Source organism: Poecilia mexicana, unplaced genomic scaffold, assembly GCF_051168715.1.
Source record: "Poecilia mexicana isolate PSO_F unplaced genomic scaffold, ASM5116871v1 scaffold_21, whole genome shotgun sequence".
Classification (NCBI taxonomy): domain Eukaryota; kingdom Metazoa; phylum Chordata; class Actinopteri; order Cyprinodontiformes; family Poeciliidae; genus Poecilia; species Poecilia mexicana.
In genome coordinates this window covers 180,804-200,728 of record NW_028263390.1, presented here as the reverse complement: position 1 = coordinate 200,728, position 19,925 = coordinate 180,804, and the positions used below count along the sequence as shown (strand labels likewise).

General features: G+C 54.2%; 1 protein-coding gene and 1 pseudogene across 2 annotated transcripts; both read left to right on the top strand.

The window, feature by feature from the left end:
• The first annotated feature begins 2,123 nt into the window (after positions 1–2,123).
• On the top strand, positions 2,124–6,700 carry LOC106905629 (ankyrin repeat and SOCS box protein 2-like; annotated as a pseudogene). The gene is made up of 9 exons (XR_015761841.1): positions 2,124–2,378; positions 2,788–3,205; positions 3,423–3,592; positions 4,031–4,186; positions 4,249–4,494; positions 5,094–5,265; positions 5,487–6,057; positions 6,270–6,423; positions 6,555–6,700. The product of XR_015761841.1 is annotated as an ankyrin repeat and SOCS box protein 2-like (transcript).
• A 1,309-nt stretch (positions 6,701–8,009) lies between these two features.
• On the top strand, positions 8,010–18,478 carry asb2a.1 (ankyrin repeat and SOCS box containing 2a, tandem duplicate 1). Its single transcript, XM_088002138.1, has 11 exons — positions 8,010–8,447; positions 9,022–9,165; positions 9,357–9,700; positions 10,512–10,622; positions 10,933–11,102; positions 11,170–11,325; positions 12,831–13,076; positions 13,221–13,392; positions 14,186–14,762; positions 14,838–14,991; positions 18,076–18,478. The coding sequence occupies exons 3-11, from the start codon at positions 9,372–9,374 to the stop codon at positions 18,216–18,218; spliced, it is 2,058 nt and encodes a 685-aa protein (XP_087858264.1). The 5' UTR covers positions 8,010–8,447; positions 9,022–9,165; positions 9,357–9,371; the 3' UTR covers positions 18,219–18,478.
• The last annotated feature ends 1,447 nt before the right edge of the window (positions 18,479–19,925 follow it).

Below are 19,925 nucleotides of genomic sequence, written 5' to 3'. Positions count from 1 at the left end.
CTCACCTGTCTGTGGCTCACCTGTCTGTGGCTCACCTGTCTGTGGCTCACCTGTCTGTGGTTCACCTGTCTGTGGCTCACCTGTCTGTGGCTCACCTGTCTGTAGCTCACCTGTCTGTGGCTCACCTGTCTGTGGCTCACCTGTCTGTGGTTCACCTGTCTGTGGCTCACCTGTCTGTGGCTCACCTGTCTGTGGTTCACCTGTCTGTGGTTCACCTGTCTGTGGTTCACCTGTCTGTAGCTCACCTGTCTGTAGCTCACCTGTCTGTAGCTCACCTGTCTGTGGTACACCTGTCTGTAGCTCACCTGTCTGTGGTTCACCTGTCTGTAGCTCACCTGTCTGTGGTTCACCTGTCTGTGGTTCACCTGTCTGTGGCTCACCTGTCTGTGGTTCACCTGTCTGTGGTTCACCTGTCTGTAGCTCACCTGTCTGTGGCTCACCTGTCTGTAGCTCACCTGTCTGTGGCTCACCTGTCTGTGGCTCACCTGTCTGTGGTTCACCTGTCTGTAACTCACCTGTCTGTGGCTCACCTGTCTGTGGCTCACCTGTCTGTGGCTCACCTGTCTGTGGTTCACCTGTCTGTGGCTCACCTGTCTGTGGTTCACCTGTCTGTAGCTCACCTGTCTGTGGCTCACCTGTCTGTGGCTCACCTGTCTGTGGTTCACCTGTCTGTGGTTCACCTGTCTGTGGTTCACCTGTCTGTGGCTCACCTGTCTGTGGCTCACCTGTCTGTAGCTCACCTGTCTGTGGCTCACCTGTCTGTGGCTCACCTGTCTGTGGTTCACCTGTCTGTGGTTCACCTGTCTGTGGTTCACCTGTCTGTGGTTCACCTGTCTGTGGTTCACCTGTCTGTGGCTCACCTGTCTGTGGTTCACCTGTCTGTGGTTCACCTGTCTGTAGCTCACCTGTCTGTAGCTCACCTGTCTGTAGCTCACCTGTCTGTGGCTCACCTGTCTGTAGCTCACCTGTCTGTAGCTCACCTGTCTGTAGCTCACCTGTCTGTGGCTCACCTGTCTGTAGCTCACCTGTCTGTGGTACACCTGTCTGTAGCTCACCTGTCTGTGGTTCACCTGTCTGTAGCTCACCTGTCTGTGGTTCACCTGTCTGTGGCTCACCTGTCTGTGGTTCACCTGTCTGTGGTTCACCTGTCTGTAGCTCACCTGTCTGTAGCTCACCTGTCTGTAGCTCACCTGTCTGTGGTTCACCTGTCTGTGGCTCACCTGTCTGTGGCTCACCTGTCTGTGGCTCACCTGTCTGTGGTTCACCTGTCTGTGGTTCACCTGTCTGTGGCTCACCTGTCTGTGGCTCACCTGTCTGTAGCTCACCTGTCTGTGGTTCACCTGTCTGTGGCTCACCTGTCTGTGGTTCACCTGTCTGTGGCTCACCTGTCTGTGGCTCACCTGTCTGTGGTTCACCTGTCTGTGGCTCACCTGTCTGTGGCTCACCTGTCTGTGGCTCACCTGTCTGTGGTTCACCTGTCTGTGGCTCACCTGTCTGTGGCTCACCTGTCTGTGGTTCACCTGTCTGTGGCTCACCTGTCTGTGGCTCACCTGTCTGTGGCTCACCTGTCTGTGGTTCACCTGTCTGTGGCTCACCTGTCTGTGGCTCACCTGTCTGTAGCTCACCTGTCTGTGGCTCACCTGTCTGTAGCTCACCTGTCTGTGGCTCACCTGTCTGTGGCTCACCTGTCTGTGGTTCACCTGTCTGTGGCTCACCTGTCTGTGGCTCACCTGTCTGTAGCTCACCTGTCTGTGGCTCACCTGTCTGTAGCTCACCTGTCTGTGGCTCACCTGTCTGTGGCTCACCTGTCTGTGGCTCACCTGTCTGTGGTTCACCTGTCTGTAACTCACCTGTCTGTGGTTCACCTGTCTGTAACTCACCTGTCTGTGGTTCACCTGTCTGTGGCTCACCTGTCTGTGGCTCACCTGTCTGTGGTTCACCTGTCTGTGGCTCACCTGTCTGTGGTTCACCTGTCTGTGGTTCACCTGTCTGTAGCTCACCTGTCTGTGGCTCACCTGTCTGTAGCTCACCTGTCTGTGGCTCACCTGTCTGTGGCTCACCTGTCTGTGGTTCACCTGTCTGTAACTCACCTGTCTGTGGTTCACCTGTCTGTAACTCACCTGTCTGTGGCTCACCTGTCTGTGGTTCACCTGTCTGTGGCTCACCTGGACGTCCTGCCGTCCGGTGTCTCTCTTGCTGCGGGTCTCGGAGGTTTGCTGGATTCCAGCCAGCAGAGTTTGGGTTTCGCGGCTCGCTGACGCTGTGGCTCATGAAACTTCAGACCGGTTCAGTTCCAGTCCGACTCTCAGAGCTGCTGCTTCGTCTCCGAACCAGAATCAGAACTGTAGAATCACGGATCCTGATGGACAGTTTGACAGGTAGGACTGGTTCTGAAACAATTTGTCTGAGCGGGTCAGGAAGCTGCAGGTTCTGACTCATTTCATTTCACAGAACTGATTCATAACAAATGGGTCAAAAGGTTCTTCTGAAAAATTAAATAAAAAGAGAAAAAATGGATCAAAGATTTGTAAACATTCACCAGCATCGGGCTGGGATCGAAACAGATTCTCTTTCTGGGTTTGGTTCTGGTTCTGACCCTAGAACAGGTCCAGTTCTTTGGTTCTTGTGGTTTTGACCCGACAGACCCAGGACTCTATTTCTGGTTCCGGTGTCCTGGTTTTGGGTCTGTAACGTTTGCAGCCTCGGGTTGAGTTTCTTCTGCAGCTTCCAGACAGAAATCGGAGCCGCTGACGGTTCTGGATGTTTCCGTGTCTCTGTGGGTCAAAGGTCAGCAGCTCCTCGAGTATCTGAAAGTTTTGGCACCAGCGCAGTGAACAGAACCACAGCTGACCCGCCAAGCCTGCGGCCGCATTCCAGCAGCTTGTCCTGAAGTGACCGGCTGCCGATCCAGACACTTAAAGGGAAACACCGCCAGATCCAACATGGCCGCCTCTGAGGTCAACCTGGAGGACTTCAGCGTTTACGCTCACCTGACCGACGAAGAGCTGCTCCAGATCGCGGTGGAGAGAAGTCTGTCTGACAAACATCACCAAGCAGACACTGATCAGAGGTCAGCACCAAGGGGCCCACCTCCAGAACCCAGAAACCCAGAACCCCCCACCGACCCGCCACGACCAGAACAGGTCCAGAACTGTGCGAACCCCCCAACCGCCCTGACCAACTTCCTCTACAGCCCCCTCAACAGGTGAGTTCAGCCAGGTGGGCTGGAGGGCTCCCAACACACCTGGGAATCAGCCAGTAAACACTGGAAGACAGGCAGTGAAGACAATGACAACAAATCAACATTTAAAATCAGTAAATAAACACAACAAAATATCAGATGAAACAGAACCAGTCAGGCTGCAGAAACAGTTCTGGTTGTTAGGACTGAATATTCTCTTCATGTTCTGGTTCTGCTGCAGAGAGTCCAGTCCTCTGCAGAAGGTCATCATGGACGGAGACACCGAGGCTTTAATGGACCTGGTCCAGCAGCGGCCCAGCAGTCTGACCGAGCCCTGCGACCAAGGCTGGGTCGCTCTCCATGAAGCCGCCTTCTACGGACAGCTGCAGTGCGTCCAGATCCTGCTCAGAGGTCAGGGTTCTGTTGGTTCTGATGGTTCTGATGGTCCTGATGGTCCTGATGGTTCTGATAGAACCCATGTATCCTTATTCTCTTCTGCTAAACGATGTTTTCTATTTACAGTTCTGATAAGATTAGCGGTTAGCATGTGAGCTACTATTGTAGTTCTTATTAATGTGGCTGGGAAGTGAAGTAACTGTAGAACCTCTGAAGGGTCCAAAACATTTACAGCTACATGTGAACTCTTAGTAAAAGCTCAGATTAATTTGTCAAACTGATTTATTTTTATCCATAAGAATAAATATAGAATATTTTTATTGAACCTATTTGAAGTATTAATATTTCTGATTTGTGACTACAGACACACTAAAGCAGTTTATCTTGAGCTTTGGCTCAGGAGGGAAGAATTATGATTGGTTGGATGCTCTAACCTCTGACCTCTGACCTCAGCTGACCCCAGCTCAGTGAACATTTGTACGCTGAAGAATGAAACTTCTCTGCTGCTCGCTGCGCTCCGAGGAAACGCTTCCTGTGTCGAGTTCCTCCTGAAGCACGGAGCCAACGTGAACACTGCCAACAAGCTCCGAGAGACGCCTCTGTTTGTGGGTGAGCTCTGACATCACAGTGACATCACACACACAAGCTGAACACCTGTTGTTGTTTGTCAGCCTGTGAAAATCCAAACGAAGAGGTTGTGGAGCTGCTGCTCAGGTACGGAGCTCAGGTGAACCTCAGCAGCAGTCAGGGTGAGAGTCCTCTGCATGAAGCCTGCAGACTCGGCGGCCCAATGATCTGCAGGCGGCTGCTGGACGCCGGCGCCAACCTGAAGGCCAGGAACGTCTACCAGATCCAGCCGCTGTTCAGCGCCGCCCAGAACGGAAATGCAGAAACGCTGCAGCTGCTTGTTCAGAGAGGTGAGTCCAGTAGGGTCACTGAGAAATGTCTACAGCGGCCTCCAGGCACACAGGGGCCTCCAGGCACACAGGGGTCTCCAGGCACCCAGGGGTCTCCAGGCGCCCAGTGGCCTCCAGGCGCCCAGGGGTCTCCAGGCGCTTAGCGGTCGCGGCCTCCAGGCACCCAGGGGCCTCCAGGTGCCCAGTGGCCTCCAGGCGCCCAGGGGCCTCCAGGCGCTTAGCGGTCGCGGCCTCCAGGCACCCAGGGGCCTCCAGGCGCCCAGTGGCCTCCAGGCACCCAGGGGCCTCCAGGCACCCAGGGGCCTCCAGGCACCCAGGGGCCTCCAGGTGCCCAGTGGCCTCCAGGCACACAGGGGCCTCCAGGCACACAGGGGCCTCCAGGCGCTTAGCGGTCGCGGCCTCCAGGCGCCCAGTGGCCTCCAGGTGCCCAGGGGCCTCCAGGCGCTCGGCGGCCTCCAGGCGCTTAGCGGTCGCGGCCTCCATGCACCCAGTGGCCTCCAGGCGCCCAGGGGCCTCCATGCACCCAGTGGCCTTCAGGCGCCCAGGGGCCTCCATGCACCCAGGGGCCTCCATGCGCCCAGTGTCTTCATGTTTTGCAGGTGCAAATGTAAACGAACAGGCAGGAGATGGAGCTTCGCCGCTTTATGAGGCTTCCAAAAACGGCCACTTCTCAGTTGTGCAGGCGCTGCTCACTCTGAAGGCTGACGCTAACCGAGCCACCAACTCCGGCTTGCTGCCTCTTCATGTGGCTGTGAGGAACAACCACAAACGGTCAGAACTGGTCCAATGGGTTCCCTGCATGTGTTATTTCAGATGCCAGGCTGAAGGAACCGAGTAATGCATGAGAAATTCCTGCTTCCAGTCAGTTGAGTTCTGCTGGATCCATTGGAGTCTTTATCTGGATCCGCCTCTGCAGATGTTCTGGGGTGGTTCTGCCATCAGCCCCAGACTGACTCTCCTCTGGGGAATAACACTGGTCTCTGTGTTTACAGAATCGTATCCTTGCTGATCCCACTCACCAGCCGGGTCAGAATCAGGACCTGTGGCATCAGCCCCCTGCACATCGCTGCAGACAGGAACAGGGACGAGATCCTTGAGCTGCTGATCGAGTCGGGCTTCGACGTCAACGCCGAGCTGTCGGAGGAGCATTCCAAGATGTACGAGGACAGGCGGAGCACCGCCCTGTACTTCTCCGTCTCCAACGGAAACCTGGAAGCCGCCGAGACTCTGCTGGAAGCCGGAGCCAACCCCAACCTGGACATCTTCAATCCTCTGCTGATCGCCGTCCGGCTCGGCTGGACCGACATGGCGGAGCTGCTGGTGCGGTACGGCGCCGACGTCAACGCTCAGATCTCCACGCAGCCGTCCTCGTTCCCGTCGGCCATCCTGCTCGGCATGGAGTCTCCGCCCATCCTCAAGCTGCTGCTGGACAACGGCTGCGACGCTCGACGCTGCTTCCGGTGTGAGTACGGCCTCCAACCACATCCGGCCGTCGCTCCGTCACGCCGTCCCATTGAAGAACTGCAGGTGAACCAGCACTCCCAGCCACAGCGCTGCATCCAGGTGAGCTGCTAGCATCCATCCATCTTCTCAGACTCATGAACTCAGCAGCATCCCAGTCCGAGTCCAAAGGGTTTGATCTGGGTGTGATTTTGGGAATACTTGATTATTCTATAAAGCATTTTTGAGATCAGACGCTGGTGTTGGACGGGAGTGCTGGGCTTACTGTTTTTGCTCTACTTCAGTGTTGGACCATGATGTTCTATGTGTTCCAGTACTGCGAGGCCATCTCCAGCTCATGTTTCTGCCGGATATCCGGCCCCATCATCTCCATGCTGCTGGACTACGTCGGCCACGTCCGTCTCTGCTCTCGACTTCTGGAGATTCTGGAGAGTCGCAGTGATTGGGTGTCCATCAAACTGAAAGCAGGTAGGAAGAATTATCTGCATCGTCAGAATTTTAAACTTATTATCACTTAAAGCAGAATCTCAGCAAAAGGCCTGAGATCCTGTCAGACACGTTTCGGGGCTAAGCTTCTTCCTGTGTTGCCTCTTCCTCAGCTCCTCCTCATCCTCTGATGCAGCTCTGCAGGCTGAAGATCCGTTTCCTCCTCGGAGTTCAGAGACTCAAACTGATCCACACTCTCCCACTTCCTGTCCGACTCATCCGCTTCCTTCGCTACGACGTGTGCTGTTGACTCACCTGAAGTCAGCGGACACACCTGGACGAGGAGACGCCTGTCCCTGACTTCATACTTGGACCTGGTTAATTCTACTTATGCACCCTGCTGAGGTACAGCAGCCATGTTGGGACATTTTTAGTGAAGACAGACTCTGCCAGGAAGCAGAACCGGGCCTGAATTTATCCGACCAGATCCGTCAGATAAAATCTGATGATTCCAACGACGCTCCATGTTCAGCTGCTCCACGTTTCTGCCAGACTCTGGTGCTCAGGGCGGCCTGCAGCCCGACTGACGGACAGAACCTCCAGAACCTCTCTGATCCAGAGGTTTCTGGTATGAAACTGTGATTTAATTTTGTTGGAGGTTGTGTTTTCTGAAGCGACACCAGGGGGCGCCAGAGAAGCTGGTCTCTGCAGCAGAAGCTTTTCAGACCTGAAGGAACAAGTCAATAATTAATCCGCTTCATGTCTCTGACCGTAAATGTTCTAAGCATTTAAATATCAATAAATATTGATGATCTATCATACTGTCTATGAAGCAAGTAGGGGGAGATGGGAAGGAGGTTTGTTCCTCTGAAAGCATTTCTGGAAGCTGTCGGTCTGCGACTCCTCTGCCTTTAGAGAGAAAACGGTCCTGAAAACCTTCCGGGTCCAGAGTCCTCGCTGCCTCAGGTGTTTCACCAGAACCTGGAGGATAATCCAGATTTAATCTGGAAGCAGAGCTGCAGCAGAATAGAACCTTAATTATAAACTAGCCACACTTGGTTTAAGAATATTCTACCTGCTTCAAAAAATTCTGTTCAGTCTCTTAATAATGTTTCACTGAGATGAAGATGGTACCATGACAGCTGAATATTTAGGTTTTTATTGACAGTTTAAAACCATCTGAGGTTGGATTTGGTGGAAATAATTCTTTCCCTTTCCTTAAACCTGAATTTTTAAACTAATTAATTAAACTGAGTATCTGAAGCAAAATATTTTTTAATGTTTCTCTGACTCAAAGATGTTGAGCTACTGTAACATGTTTTTTGATTACACTGAACTGAAACGCTTTGAGTGAGCTGAACAATTAGTGTGGCTCTGCCTGACCTCTGACCCTGAAAGTACAGGCAGCTTTACATGACAGATTGCTTAATAACAATTTAACAAGAATTAGTACCTCTTTAAAATTTACATAATGATAATTTAATAATATTTGATTTTTTTTTTATAAAAGCTAACATTACTGTTGTCTGTCAGGAGATTTAAAGTGTGTTTTGATGAGGAAACTATTCCATAATCATAGCACAAGAATGTATTTTTATAGGAATTAATTTATTAGTAAAATTTATTGCTGATGCTCTTCTACGTTAACCCTTAATATCCGGAAATCCAGTGTATATGAAGCTGCATCATCTCTGCTTTACTCTCCGAGTCAGAAGAGGGCGCTGATGGGTCTAGTTGGGTCTAATGGTTCAACCAAAACAGAAGCAAAGCGGGAATCATCCGTTTCTCATCGCTGCAGTAAAGAGACTTTCCTCATAATTTCCGCAGCTCACCGGACACATGGTGTGTATTTCTAATAATATTTAATCACCGAGCCTTGGGATGGAGAGATTAGACCACTGTCATTTACATCATTTAGCCCCTGCTAAATTTAACCGGAAGTCACCTCCTAACTTCCGGTTTAGTCAAGTCAAACGTGTTTATCGATGTGCTTTTACGTAGCGTCGCGCTGTTTCTTTGTAGAAAGCGGTAAGTGTTGGGAGCTTAACGAAGTCAGACATTTTCAGGTAAGTGAAAACTGCTTGTTTGTTTAACAGAACGTTGCATTGATTGGGCCGGAAAATAGGCAAAAATGATCATAAAAATAGACAAAATGGCGGCCTCGGGTTAGCGTTAGGTAGGGCTGTGTGGTTCCTACAGCCAACTTATCAAAGCTGAAAACTATTTAAAGTAAATGAAAATGTTTGAGTTGATTCAGCTGAAAGCTTATAGTGGAGGTGTAGTTTGTTTTGTAATAATAAAGACTCGTTTAATTATAAACAAAATGTACATTGTACTGGGTGTAGGGTTAGGGCCCTGTTTTTCATTTTCATTAAATAAATAATTCTGACGAAATTAAGAAAAATATCTCAGGAATTAGTTTAGAAATTTCACTAGGAAAACTAAATGTAAGAATTTATTACCTAAAACGAGATTTCTCGGAATCTAAAACTCTAAGTCCTTTTTTCTTATTCAGGAAATCTTAATGGGTGTAACTTTCTCACTACACTGGTTCTGGTTCTGGATCGGAACCTGGTTCTGGTTCTGCTCCGTTCTCCTGAGCTGCTGTGATTCAGCTGTTTTCTCCTGGTGTAACTTTAGTCAGAGTGGAGGTCAGCTGATCCAGCTCCTTAAAATAACCCGGACCCCCCACCCAGCCCAGTCGGCCGGGTCCAGATCTGATAAACAGGACACAGCGAAGAAACGGTTCTGGTGGTTCTGGAATAAACTGGATTTCTCTGAGAGGTGAGCAGCTGCTTCTGCTGTCTAATTCTTCAATCAGGTGCTTTAAGGGACAGAAGACCCATCTGAGTGGTTCTGACCTGCAGTCTGGTTCTGGTTCTGGTTCTGGTCCAGCCTTCATGTTTTTCCATGTTGAGATTTGACTTGTGGACCCTCCTGGAGAGAAACGTCTCACCTGTTCTTGCTTGTTCCAGACTGTTGGACCTGTCATGGCGTCTGCCAGCGTCTCCCGCCCCGGTTCTGGAGGTTCTGGAGGTTCTGCTCTGGCATTCGAGGATTATTCTCTGTACAGTAACCTGACTGATGACGAGCTGCTGCAGCTGGCCATTGAGCGCAGCCTGACGGAGATGCAGTGCAGCGGTGCTGCCGCCGCGCAGACCGCCGCCGTGCAGACCGCCCGTCTCCAGGACAACGCCCCGGAACCGACCAGCACCAGCAGATATCAGCGTCGAGCCCCCAGCAGCCACAATCCTCCTGCAGCCCAGACCAGCGCCACCTACAGCTCCCCCAACCCACCGACGGAGAAACCGCCTGACCTGTGAGTAGCTCTGGTTCTCCTCCAGTCTGGACCCGTCTGGTTCTGGAGACTCGTCTGAATGTTGGTCCAAAAAGCAGAAACTGTGAAACATCAGCGGGAGAGTTTAAATAAATCAAGTTTTTCTTTTTTCTATGAAAAGTAAGAATGTGGATTAATTTTTCAAAGTCATGTTTTCACCGTGTCATTCATTCATTTATAAATGTCAGTTTGTAACTTAATATTTAAGCTATTTAGCTTGCTAACTATTTTAGCTTGCTAACTAAATATTTTAAAGCTGGAGCTTCCAGCTAGCTCTGAACCTAGCTTAGTGTAACTAGCTAACAGTAAGGTAGTTACAAACAGTAACTAGCTTAACTGTTTGTTAGCAAGTTAAATATTTATCTCCAAAGTAAATATTCAGTAAATATTAATGAATGTGATAAAAATATAACTGATAAATAAACCCACATGTTTGTTTTTTAAGATGGGCTAAATAAACCAAATTATTACTGCTAGGTTTTGACAGTGTAACTTTACAAACACATCCCATATTTGTTTAAATCTCTGCAGCATGTAAACATCTAGCAGGTCCAGAGATCCATACAGGTATAAGTGGCTAGGATGCTAAGTGGCTAGGATGCTAACCACCAAGGTGCTTGCAGGTCTCTGTAAACAGTAATAAAAACATGCTGCAGTTCTAAGCAATATTTTAAACTATGCAGTGTGTGAACGGCTGCCATGTTAAATGGAAATAGAATCCAGTAGTCTCTACGTTCTGATTGGCTGCTGTGATTTATCTGGGCTCTGATTGGTGGGTTTTGTCTGCTGACAGGAAGACCTTCAATGGAACGGTTAGTCGCTTCATGACAGGTTCTGGGAAGAGGATGGTGGCGTACTACAAAAATGACGGCAGCTTGGTCCACATCGCTCCAGAACCTGAGGAGTGAGTCTCTCTGCATACGACCATCTGCCAACTGAGACCGAGGCCTGCTAGCAGGCAGCTAGCGGGTCTCAGCTGCAGATCTTAGGTTGTCCATGTTTCTGCTGGGCTTCTCAGTCCTGACCTCTAGAGGTCAGAGGTCATATCCAGCATTTTGGCAAAACAAACTAGCTTGCACAATCATAGACATTAGTTATGCTAAAGAGCTACATGAAGTATTGGCTGGCACATTACTGCGTTAGCGGATTAGTCGGAGGTAAATGTTTGTCTTGCTAGTTTGCTGCTAGCATGCTGCTGCTTCCTTCCCCTGCAGGGAGGAGGAGCCTCTGTTTCGGGCGATTCGTGAAGGCAACGCCAACAAGGTGAGAGCCCTGGCCATGTGTCCAGGAACCAACCTGATGCTGCCCAGTAAGCCGGGCTGGCTGGCTGTCCACCAGGCCGCCTGGTTCGGACAGGACTCCTGTCTGCGAATGCTGCTGTCAGGTAGCCTCACACCTGGACACGCCCACCATCAGTAACCATGGCGACTGATGGCTTCTGTTGTCTTCAGCTCAACCAGGAATGGTCAACAAGAGGACGTCACGTGGCGAGACACCGCTGCTGGTCGCCGTCAGCAGAGTCCAACAAGGATGCGTTCAAGTGCTGCTGGAAAACGGAGCCGACCCAGAAATCCCGAACTACGAGAAAGAGACTCCGCTGTACAAAGGTAACTGAAACCCGTGATGAGCCGTTTATAAAGTCACACGTAATAGAATTGATCTGTAGTCTGTCATTTATAAATGTCACAATTTCAAACTAAATCAAGATAAATATTTAGCTTGAAGTTAAATATTTTTCATTTAGTTAGAAGCTAAATTTTTAGCTTCAGATGATTTCAAACTACATAACTTGAAGCTAATTGTTATCTTCATTAGCTTCTTTTAGCTTCTCACTAAATATTTATCTTCCAGCTAAGTGTTTAGCTTCCAGCTAAGTGTTTAGCTTCCAGCTAAGTGTTTAGCTTCCAGCTAAGTGTTTAGCTTCCAGCTAAGTGTTTAGGTCCTAGCTAAGTGTTTAGGTCCTAGCTAAGTGTTTTGCTTCCAGCTAAGTGTTTTGCTTCCAGCTAAGTGTTTAGCTTCCAGCTAAGTGTTTAGCTTCCAGCTAAGTGTTTAGGTCCTAGCTAAGTGTTTAGGTCCTAGCTAAGTGTTTAGGTCCTAGCTAAGTGTTTAGGTCCTAGCTAAGTGTTTAGGTCCTAGCTAAGTGTTTAGGTCCTAGCTAAGTGTTTAGCTTCCAGCTAAGTGTTTAGCTTCCAGCTAAGTGTTTAGCTTCCAGCTAAGTGTTTAGGTCCTAGCTAAGTGTTTAGGTCCTAGCTAAGTGTTTTGCTTCCAGCTAAGTGTTTAGCTTCCAGCTAAGTGTTTAGCTTCCAGCTAAGTGTTTAGGTCCTAGCTAAGTGTTTAGGTCCTAGCTAAGTGTTTAGGTCCTAGCTAAGTGTTTAGCTTCCAGCTAAGTGTTTAGCTTCCAGCTAAGTGTTTAGCTTCCAGCTAAGTGTTTAGCTTCCAGCTAAGTGTTTAGCTTCCAGCTAAGTGTTTAGCTTCCAGCTAAGTGTTTAGCTTCCAGCTAAGTGTTTAGCTTCCAGCTAACTGTTCAGGTCCTAGCTAACTGTTTAGCTTCCAGCTAACTGTTTAGCTTCCAGCTAACTGTTTAGCTTCCAGCTAACTGTTTAGCTTCCAGCTAACTGTTTTAGCTTCCAGCTAACTGTTCAGGTCCTAGCTAAGTGTTTTGCTTCCACAGATCGTTCACCTTACTAAACAGTATGAAGAGCTTTTCCAGGTATTCATGTTTGTCGTTGATGCTGGTCAGTAAAAATTTATGGATTTTTATTCTCCACTGAATAAATATCTGATGTTTAAGTTGCAGAAATAAGTGAAGCAGTAAGTGTGAATGAAGCATCGCTGTTCCAACAGACCTGAACCAAAAGGCTGGACGTGTCGGCAGGTTCTGCAGAGGCCCGGTCGCTGACCGTTCAGGTTCTGCAGAGGCCCGGTCGCTGACCGTTCAGGTTCTGCAGAGGCCCGGTCGCTGACCGTTCAGTAGGTCCAGGTGTTGGAGCAGCGATGCATGCAGAGGCTGCAGGACAGGAAGTGAGGCCTGACTAGGAACCGTCTGCAACAAATGTTCTCCGTTGATTTGAGGTTTGTTTTTATGCAATAAAGTAACTGTGGTTCCCTGCAGCCTGTGAGCGGAACAGCGCGGCCATTGTTGCGGCGCTGCTGAACCACGGCGTGGCCGTGAACACGCGGTGCATTCAGGGCTGGACCGCCCTGCAGGAAACCGTGGTCCGCAGCAACCTGGAGATCTGCGACATGCTGCTGAAGGCCGGCGCCAAGCTGAACCTGCGGAACATGTACGGCATCACGCCGCTATTCACCGCCGCTCAGAACGGCCAGATGGCCGCGCTGCGCTTCCTCATCAAACACGGTACCGGATCAGATTCTGGCTCCAACATGTACAGCAGAACGTTGGCAGATATAATCAGTTACAGGCCCAGTTCTGGTTCTGATGTCGGATCCAGTCAGAAACATCTTGACAGGAAGTCCTGACTCCCGCTTCCTGTTCCTGCAGGCGCAGACGTGAACACTCAGGCTGATGATGGAGCCACGGCGCTGTATGAAGCCGCTAAGATGGGACACCAGGAAGTGGTGCAGATGCTTCTGTCCCAGAAGGCTGACGCCAACAAGCCTGGGAAAACGGGAATGTTGCCGCTCCACATTGCCGCGCAGAGAGGAAGTGATGCGTACGTAGCTCTCCAATTAATGGGATTGAAACCTGCACCTCTCACACCTCCTGAGCAGGTCTGATTTGATGAAGAGGAGCCAGTAGTAGGCGCCATCTGTTCCGAGTCTGGCTGAACGAGCGCCTGACGTGTCGACACCAGAAAGTGGAGCCATTTGTTTAGAAATGTCCGTTTCAAACTAAACATTTAGTTAGCAAGCAAACTATTCATCTCTGCGCTAGCTAAAAGTTTGTTTTACAAGCTAAATATTTAGCTGACATGCGAATTGACTTGTTGGTAAGGGGAAGTAGACTATCAGAACAAAAGCTGGGTCTTGCTGCTGCTGGTGAACGTCTGTAAAATGGCTCATCCGCTTTTATGCTCAAATGTTGGATAAGAAAAGAAACGATGATGAATAAGTTACAGCAGAAGTTTATAGAGGCCCAGCTTTTATTTTGGTAGTCCACTTCCAGTGAATTTGCATATTAGCTAAATATTTAGTTTAGAAGGAAATATTGAGCTTGAAACTAAACATTTAGTTCCTTAACTAAATGTTTAGCTCGAAGCTAAATATTTGGCTTTAAATAAAATATGTAACTAGCAAGCTAATTTTAGCTGCATATTTGGCTTGAAGCTAAATGTCTAGATGGCTAACTTAGCTTGCTATTTAAATATTTAGTTTGAAACTGACTTTATAAACGAAAGACTAAGATGTTGAAAAAATGACTGAGAGATGAACGGCAGCGGGTTAGGGCTAGGCTCCTCTGAAGCTGCTGTGATTCTTCTTCTGGTTCCAGCTGTGCCTTTTTTCCAGAATCGTCTCCATGTTGATCCCAGTCACCAGCAAGGCCCGGGTCCGGCGGACCGGGATCAGCCCGCTGCACCTGGCGGCCGAGCGTAACCGTGACGACGTCCTGGAGATGCTGATCGAGGCGGGCTTCGACGTCAACGCCCAGCTGTCGGAGGAGCGCACGCGGCTGTACGAGGACCGCCGCAGCACGGCGCTCTACTTCGCCGTCATCAACAACAACACAGAGGCGGCGCGCATGCTGCTGGCGGCCGGCGCCGACCCCAACCTGGACATGTTCCGGCCACTCATGGTGGCCTCCAGGATGGGCTGCATCCAGATCGTCAAGCTGCTGGTGGAGCACGGCGCCGACATCAACGCCGCCATCCCCACCCACCCCACCACCTTCCCGGCCGTCTACATGTTCTCCATGAAGTACCTGCCGCTCTTCAAGTACCTGCTGGACCACGGCGGCCACGCCCTGCCCTGCTTCCACTGCCGCTACGGCGGCCGGCCGCACCCGCCCCTCAAGACCAGCCGCTCCAACTGGAACGAGGACGCCGACCGTCCGGCTGCTGAGGGGCAGCACACAAGGGGCGTGCAGGTGAGGTCAGAGGTCAAAACCAGCCGTTCATGTTGACCAGATGACTGATTGATCGCTTGATTGACTGATTGGCAGTTCTGTGAGATGATCTCAGCCCCAAGTATCTGTCGGTGGGCGGGGCCAATCATTGATGTCCTGTTGGACTACGTTGGTCATGTGACCCTCTGCTCCAGACTGATGGAGCACCTGGACAGTTACTCTGGCTGGAGCGCCATCAAGGAGAAGGCAGGTAATCACCGACCGTTCCTGACATGGTGATCCGGGGAAGTCGAGACCGGCGCTGGTTTGTTCATGTGGTTCTTAACCCTGATCTCCAGAACCCACCGCCTTCATCAGCTTCATGTCTTCGTTCAGTTCATCGATCCCATGATCAGGGTTAGGGTCGCAGGTTGGCCCCGATGGTTGCAGGTTGGCCCCGATGGTCGCAGGTTGGCCCCGATGGTCGCAGGTTGGCCCCGATGGTCGCAGGTTGGCCCCGATGGTCGCAGGTTGGCCCCGATGGTCGCAGGTTGGCCCCGATGGTCGCAGGTTGGCCCCGATGGTTGCAGGTTGGCCCCCAACGCCGCAGGTTGGCCCCGATGGTCGCAGGTTGGCCCCGATGGTCGCAGGTTGGCCCCGATGGTCGCAGGTTGGCCCCGATGGTCGCAGGTTGGCCCCGATGGTCGCAGGTTGGCCCCGATGGTCGCAGGTTGGCCCCCAGCGTCGCAGGTTGGCCCCGATGGTCGCAGGTTGGCCCCGATGGTCGCAGGTTGGCCCCGATGGTCGCAGGTTGGCCCCGATGGTCGCAGGTTGGCCCCCAGCGTCGCAGGTTGGCTCCGATGGTCGCAGGTTGGCCCCGATGGTCGCAGGTTGGCCCCCAGCGTCGCAGGTTGGCCCCGATGGTCGCAGGTTGGCCCCGATGGTCGCAGGTTGGCCCCCAGCGTCGCAGGTTGGCCCCGATGGTCGCAGGTTGGCCCCTATGGTCGCAGGTTGGCCCCTATGGTCGCAGGTTGGCCCCTATGGTCGCAGGTTGGCCCCCAGCGTCGCAGGTTGGCTCCGATGGTCGCAGGTTGGCCCCGATGGTCGCAGGTTGGCCCCGATGGTCGCAGGTTGGCCCCGATGGTCGCAGGTTGGCCCCCAGCGTCGCAGGTTGGCCCCCAGCGCCGCAGGTTGGCCCCCAGCGTCGCAGGTTGGCCCCGATGGTCGCAGGTTGGCCCCCAGCGTCGCAGGTTGGCCCCCAGCGTCGCAGGTTGGCTCCGATGGTCGCAGGTTGGCCCCGATGGTCGCAGGTTGGCCCCGATGGTCGCAGGTTGGCCCCGAGCGTCGCAGGTTGGCCCCGAGCGTCGCAGGTTGGCCCCGAGCGTCGCAGGTTGGCCCCGAGGGTCGCAGGTTGGCCCCCAACGTCGCAGGTTGGCCCCCAACGTCGCAGGTTGGCCCCGAGCGTCGCAGGTTGGCCCCGATGGTCGCAGGTTGGCCCCGATGGTCGCAGGTTGGCCCCCAGGGCCGCAGGTTGGCCCCCAGGGCCGCAGGTTGGTCCCCAGGGCCGCAGGTTGGCCCCCAGGGCCGCAGGTTGGCCCCGAGCGTCGTAGGTTGGCCCCGAGCGTCGCAGGTTGGCCCCGAGCGTCGCAGGTTGGCCCCGAGCGTCGCAGGTTGGCCCCGAGCGTCGCAGGTTGGCCCCGATGGTCGCAGGTTGACCCCCAGCGTCGCAGGTTGGCCCCCAGCGTCGCAGGTTGGCCCCCAGCGTCGCAGGTTGGCCCCCAGCGCCGCAGGTTGGCCCCCAGCGCCGCAGGTTGGCCCCCAGCGTTGCAGGTTGGCCCCGGTCATCGCAGGTTGGCCCCCAGCGTCGCAGGTTGGCCCCCAGCGCCGCAGGTTGACCCCCAGCGTCGCAGGTTGGCCCCCAGCGTTGCAGGTTGGCCCCGGTCATCGCAGGTTGGCCCCCAGCGTCGCAGGTTGGCCCCCAGCGCCGCAGGTTGGCCCCCAGCGTCGCAGGTTGGCCCCCAGCGCCGCAGGTTGGCCCCCAACGTCGCAGGTTGGCCCCCAACGTCGCAGGTTGGCCCCGGTCATCGCAGGTTGGCCCCCAGCGTCGCAGGTTGGCCCCCAGCGCCGCAGGTTGACCCCCAGCGTCGCAGGTTGGCCCCCAGCGTTGCAGGTTGGCCCCGGTCATCGCAGGTTGGCCCCCAGCGTTGCAGGTTGGCCCCCAGCGCCGCAGGTTGGCCCCCAGCGTTGCAGGTTGGCCCCCAGCGTTGCAGGTTGGCCCCGGTCATCGCAGGTTGGCCCCCAGCGTCGCAGGTTGGCCCCCAGCGCCGCAGGTTGGCCCCCAGCGTCGCAGGTTGGCCCCCAGCGCCGCAGGTTGGCCCCCAACGTCGCAGGTTGGCCCCGAGCGTCGCAGGTTGGCCCCGATGGTCGCAGGTTGGCCCCGATGGTCGCAGGTTGGCCCCCAGGGCCGCAGGTTGGCCCCCAGGGCCGCAGGTTGGTCCCCAGGGCCGCAGGTTGGCCCCCAGGGCCGCAGGTTGGCCCCGAGCGTCGTAGGTTGGCCCCGAGCGTCGTAGGTTGGCCCCGAGCGTCGCAGGTTGGCCCCGAGCGTCGCAGGTTGGCCCCGATGGTCGCAGGTTGACCCCCAGCGTCGCAGGTTGGCCCCCAGCGTCGCAGGTTGGCCCCCAGCGCCGCAGGTTGGCCCCCAGCGCCGCAGGTTGGCCCCCAGCGCCGCAGGTTGGCCCCCAGCGCCGCAGGTTGGCCCCCAGCGTTGCAGGTTGGCCCCGGTCATCGCAGGTTGGCCCCCAGCGTCGCAGGTTGGCCCCCAGCGCCGCAGGTTGACCCCCAGCGTCGCAGGTTGGCCCCCAGCGTTGCAGGTTGGCCCCGGTCATCGCAGGTTGGCCCCCAGCGTTGCAGGTTGGCCCCCAGCGCCGCAGGTTGGCCCCCAGCGTTGCAGGTTGGCCCCCAGCGTTGCAGGTTGGCCCCGGTCATCGCAGGTTGGCCCCCAGCGTCGCAGGTTGGCCCCCAGCGCCGCAGGTTGGCCCCCAACGTCGCAGGTTGGCCCCCAGCGCCGCAGGTTGGCCCCCAGCGTCGCAGGTTGGCCCCCAGCGCCGCAGGTTGGCCCCCAGCGTTGCAGGTTGGCCCCGGTCATCGCAGGTTGGCCCGTGGCGTTGCCGTCTGCTGCTCCTCTGGTCCAAATCTGGATTCGGACAGGAACCAGAACACTGTGTTGGACCTGACTGACCGGTTCCGATCCAACACCAGAACCAGCAGCACGCGTGTCCACTTGGTTTCTGTCTTGGTTCTGATGCGATCCGGTCAGAGTCTTGATTCGTTATCTTCTTTTGCTCGTCTGCTTCAGCCCCACCGCGGCCGCTGCTGCAGCTCTGCAGGCTGCGGATCCTGCAGCTGGTCGGACGCAGGAAGCTGAAACGGCTGCCACTTCCTGGAGGCCTGATTCGCTTCCTGAAGCACCAGGAGCTTCCTCTGGACGACGAGAGCTGAAGCAGAGCGCTGACCCGGTTAGCATTCGGGACTGTCTCCAGACGGTGTCTCGCCTGGGACACGTCCAGCATCGATCCACTGGCGACGCCACCACAGAAGATGAGGAGGAGGAGGAGGACTCTCACACAGACTCTGATTGGCTGGAAGGGTATGATGTCACTGCTGTGTTTCCATCAGAGATTAGTTAGCTGGTTGTTGTCATGGAAACTGAACAGATGGTGTCATGTTTTGATGTGTCATTAAACGGTTTTACTGCTGTAGTCTGACACCTTAATGATCGCTGGGCATTACTCTGGAGAGGTCAGCGACCCTCCATTAGCCGCCGCCATGATGGGGGCTGAGCTCACGGCGGCTTCACCTCAACACGACGGTGTAAATCCGTCCTGCTTCCCCTCACTGGATCAACTCAGGACAGAACCATCAGAACCTCCATCAGAACCTCCATCCAACCCCAACCGATGATCTCAGAACCCAAAACCTGGAAATATTTTCAACAGTGAACGAATGAAAAAAACCACAGCTACACCCACTGCTGCACCCACTGCTGCACCCACTGCTACACCCACTGCTGCACCCACTGCTGCACCCACAGCTACACCCACTGCTGCACCCACTGCTACACCCACTGCTACACCCACTGCTACACCCACTGCTACACCCACAGCTACAACCATTGTTACACCCACAGCTACACCCACTGCTACACCCACTGCTGCACCCACTGCTGCACCCACTGCTACACCCACTGCTGCACCCACTGCTACACCCACTGCTGCACCCACTGCTGCACCCACTGCTGCACCCACAGCTACACCCACAGCTACAACCATTGTTACACCCACAGCTACACCCACTGCTGCACCCACTGCTGCACCCACTGCTGCACCCACTGCTGCACCCACTGCTGCACCCACAGCTACACCCACTGCTGCACCCACTGCTGCACCCACTGCTACACCCACTGCTACACCCACTGCTGCACCCACTGCTACACCCACAGCTACACCCACTGCTGCACCCACTGCTGCACCCACTGCTGCACCCACTGCTGCACCCACAGCTACACCCACTGCTGCACCCACTGCTACACCCACTGCTACACCCACTGCTGCACCCACTGCTGCACCCACTGTTACACCCACTGCTGCACCCACTGCTGCACCCACTGCTACACCCACTGCTACACCCACTGCTGCACCCACTGCTACACCCACAGCTACACCCACTGCTACACCCACAGCTACACCCACTGCTGCACCCACTGCTACACCCACTGCTACACCCACTGCTACACCCACTGCTGCACCCACTGCTGCACCCACTGCTGCACCCACTGCTACACCCACTGCTGCACCCACTGCTACACCCACTGCTACACCCACAGCTACACCCACTGCTGCACCCACTGCTACACCCACTGCTACACCCACAGCTACACCCACTGCTGCACCCACTGCTACACCCACTGCTACACCCACTGCTGCACCCACTGCTGCACCCACTGCTACACCCACTGCTGCACCCACTGCTGCACCCACTGCTACACCCACAGCTACACCCACTGCTGCACCCACTGCTGCACCCACTGCTACACCCACTGCTACACCCACTGCTGCACCCACTGCTGCACCCACAGCTACACCCACAGCTACACCCACTGCTACACCCACTGCTGCACCCACTGCTGCACCCACTGCTACACCCACT

Coding starts and splice junctions, on each gene's coding strand:
- asb2a.1 (XM_088002138.1), top strand. CDS start 9,372: ATGGCGTCTGCCAGCGTCTCCCGCCCCGGTTCTGGAGGTTCTGGAGGT. Junction 11,103..11,169: donor TCTGCGAATGCTGCTGTCAG/GTAGCCTCACAC, acceptor TGTTGTCTTCAG/CTCAACCAGGAATGGTCAAC. Junction 13,393..14,185: donor GCGCAGAGAGGAAGTGATGC/GTACGTAGCTCT, acceptor CCTTTTTTCCAG/AATCGTCTCCATGTTGATCC.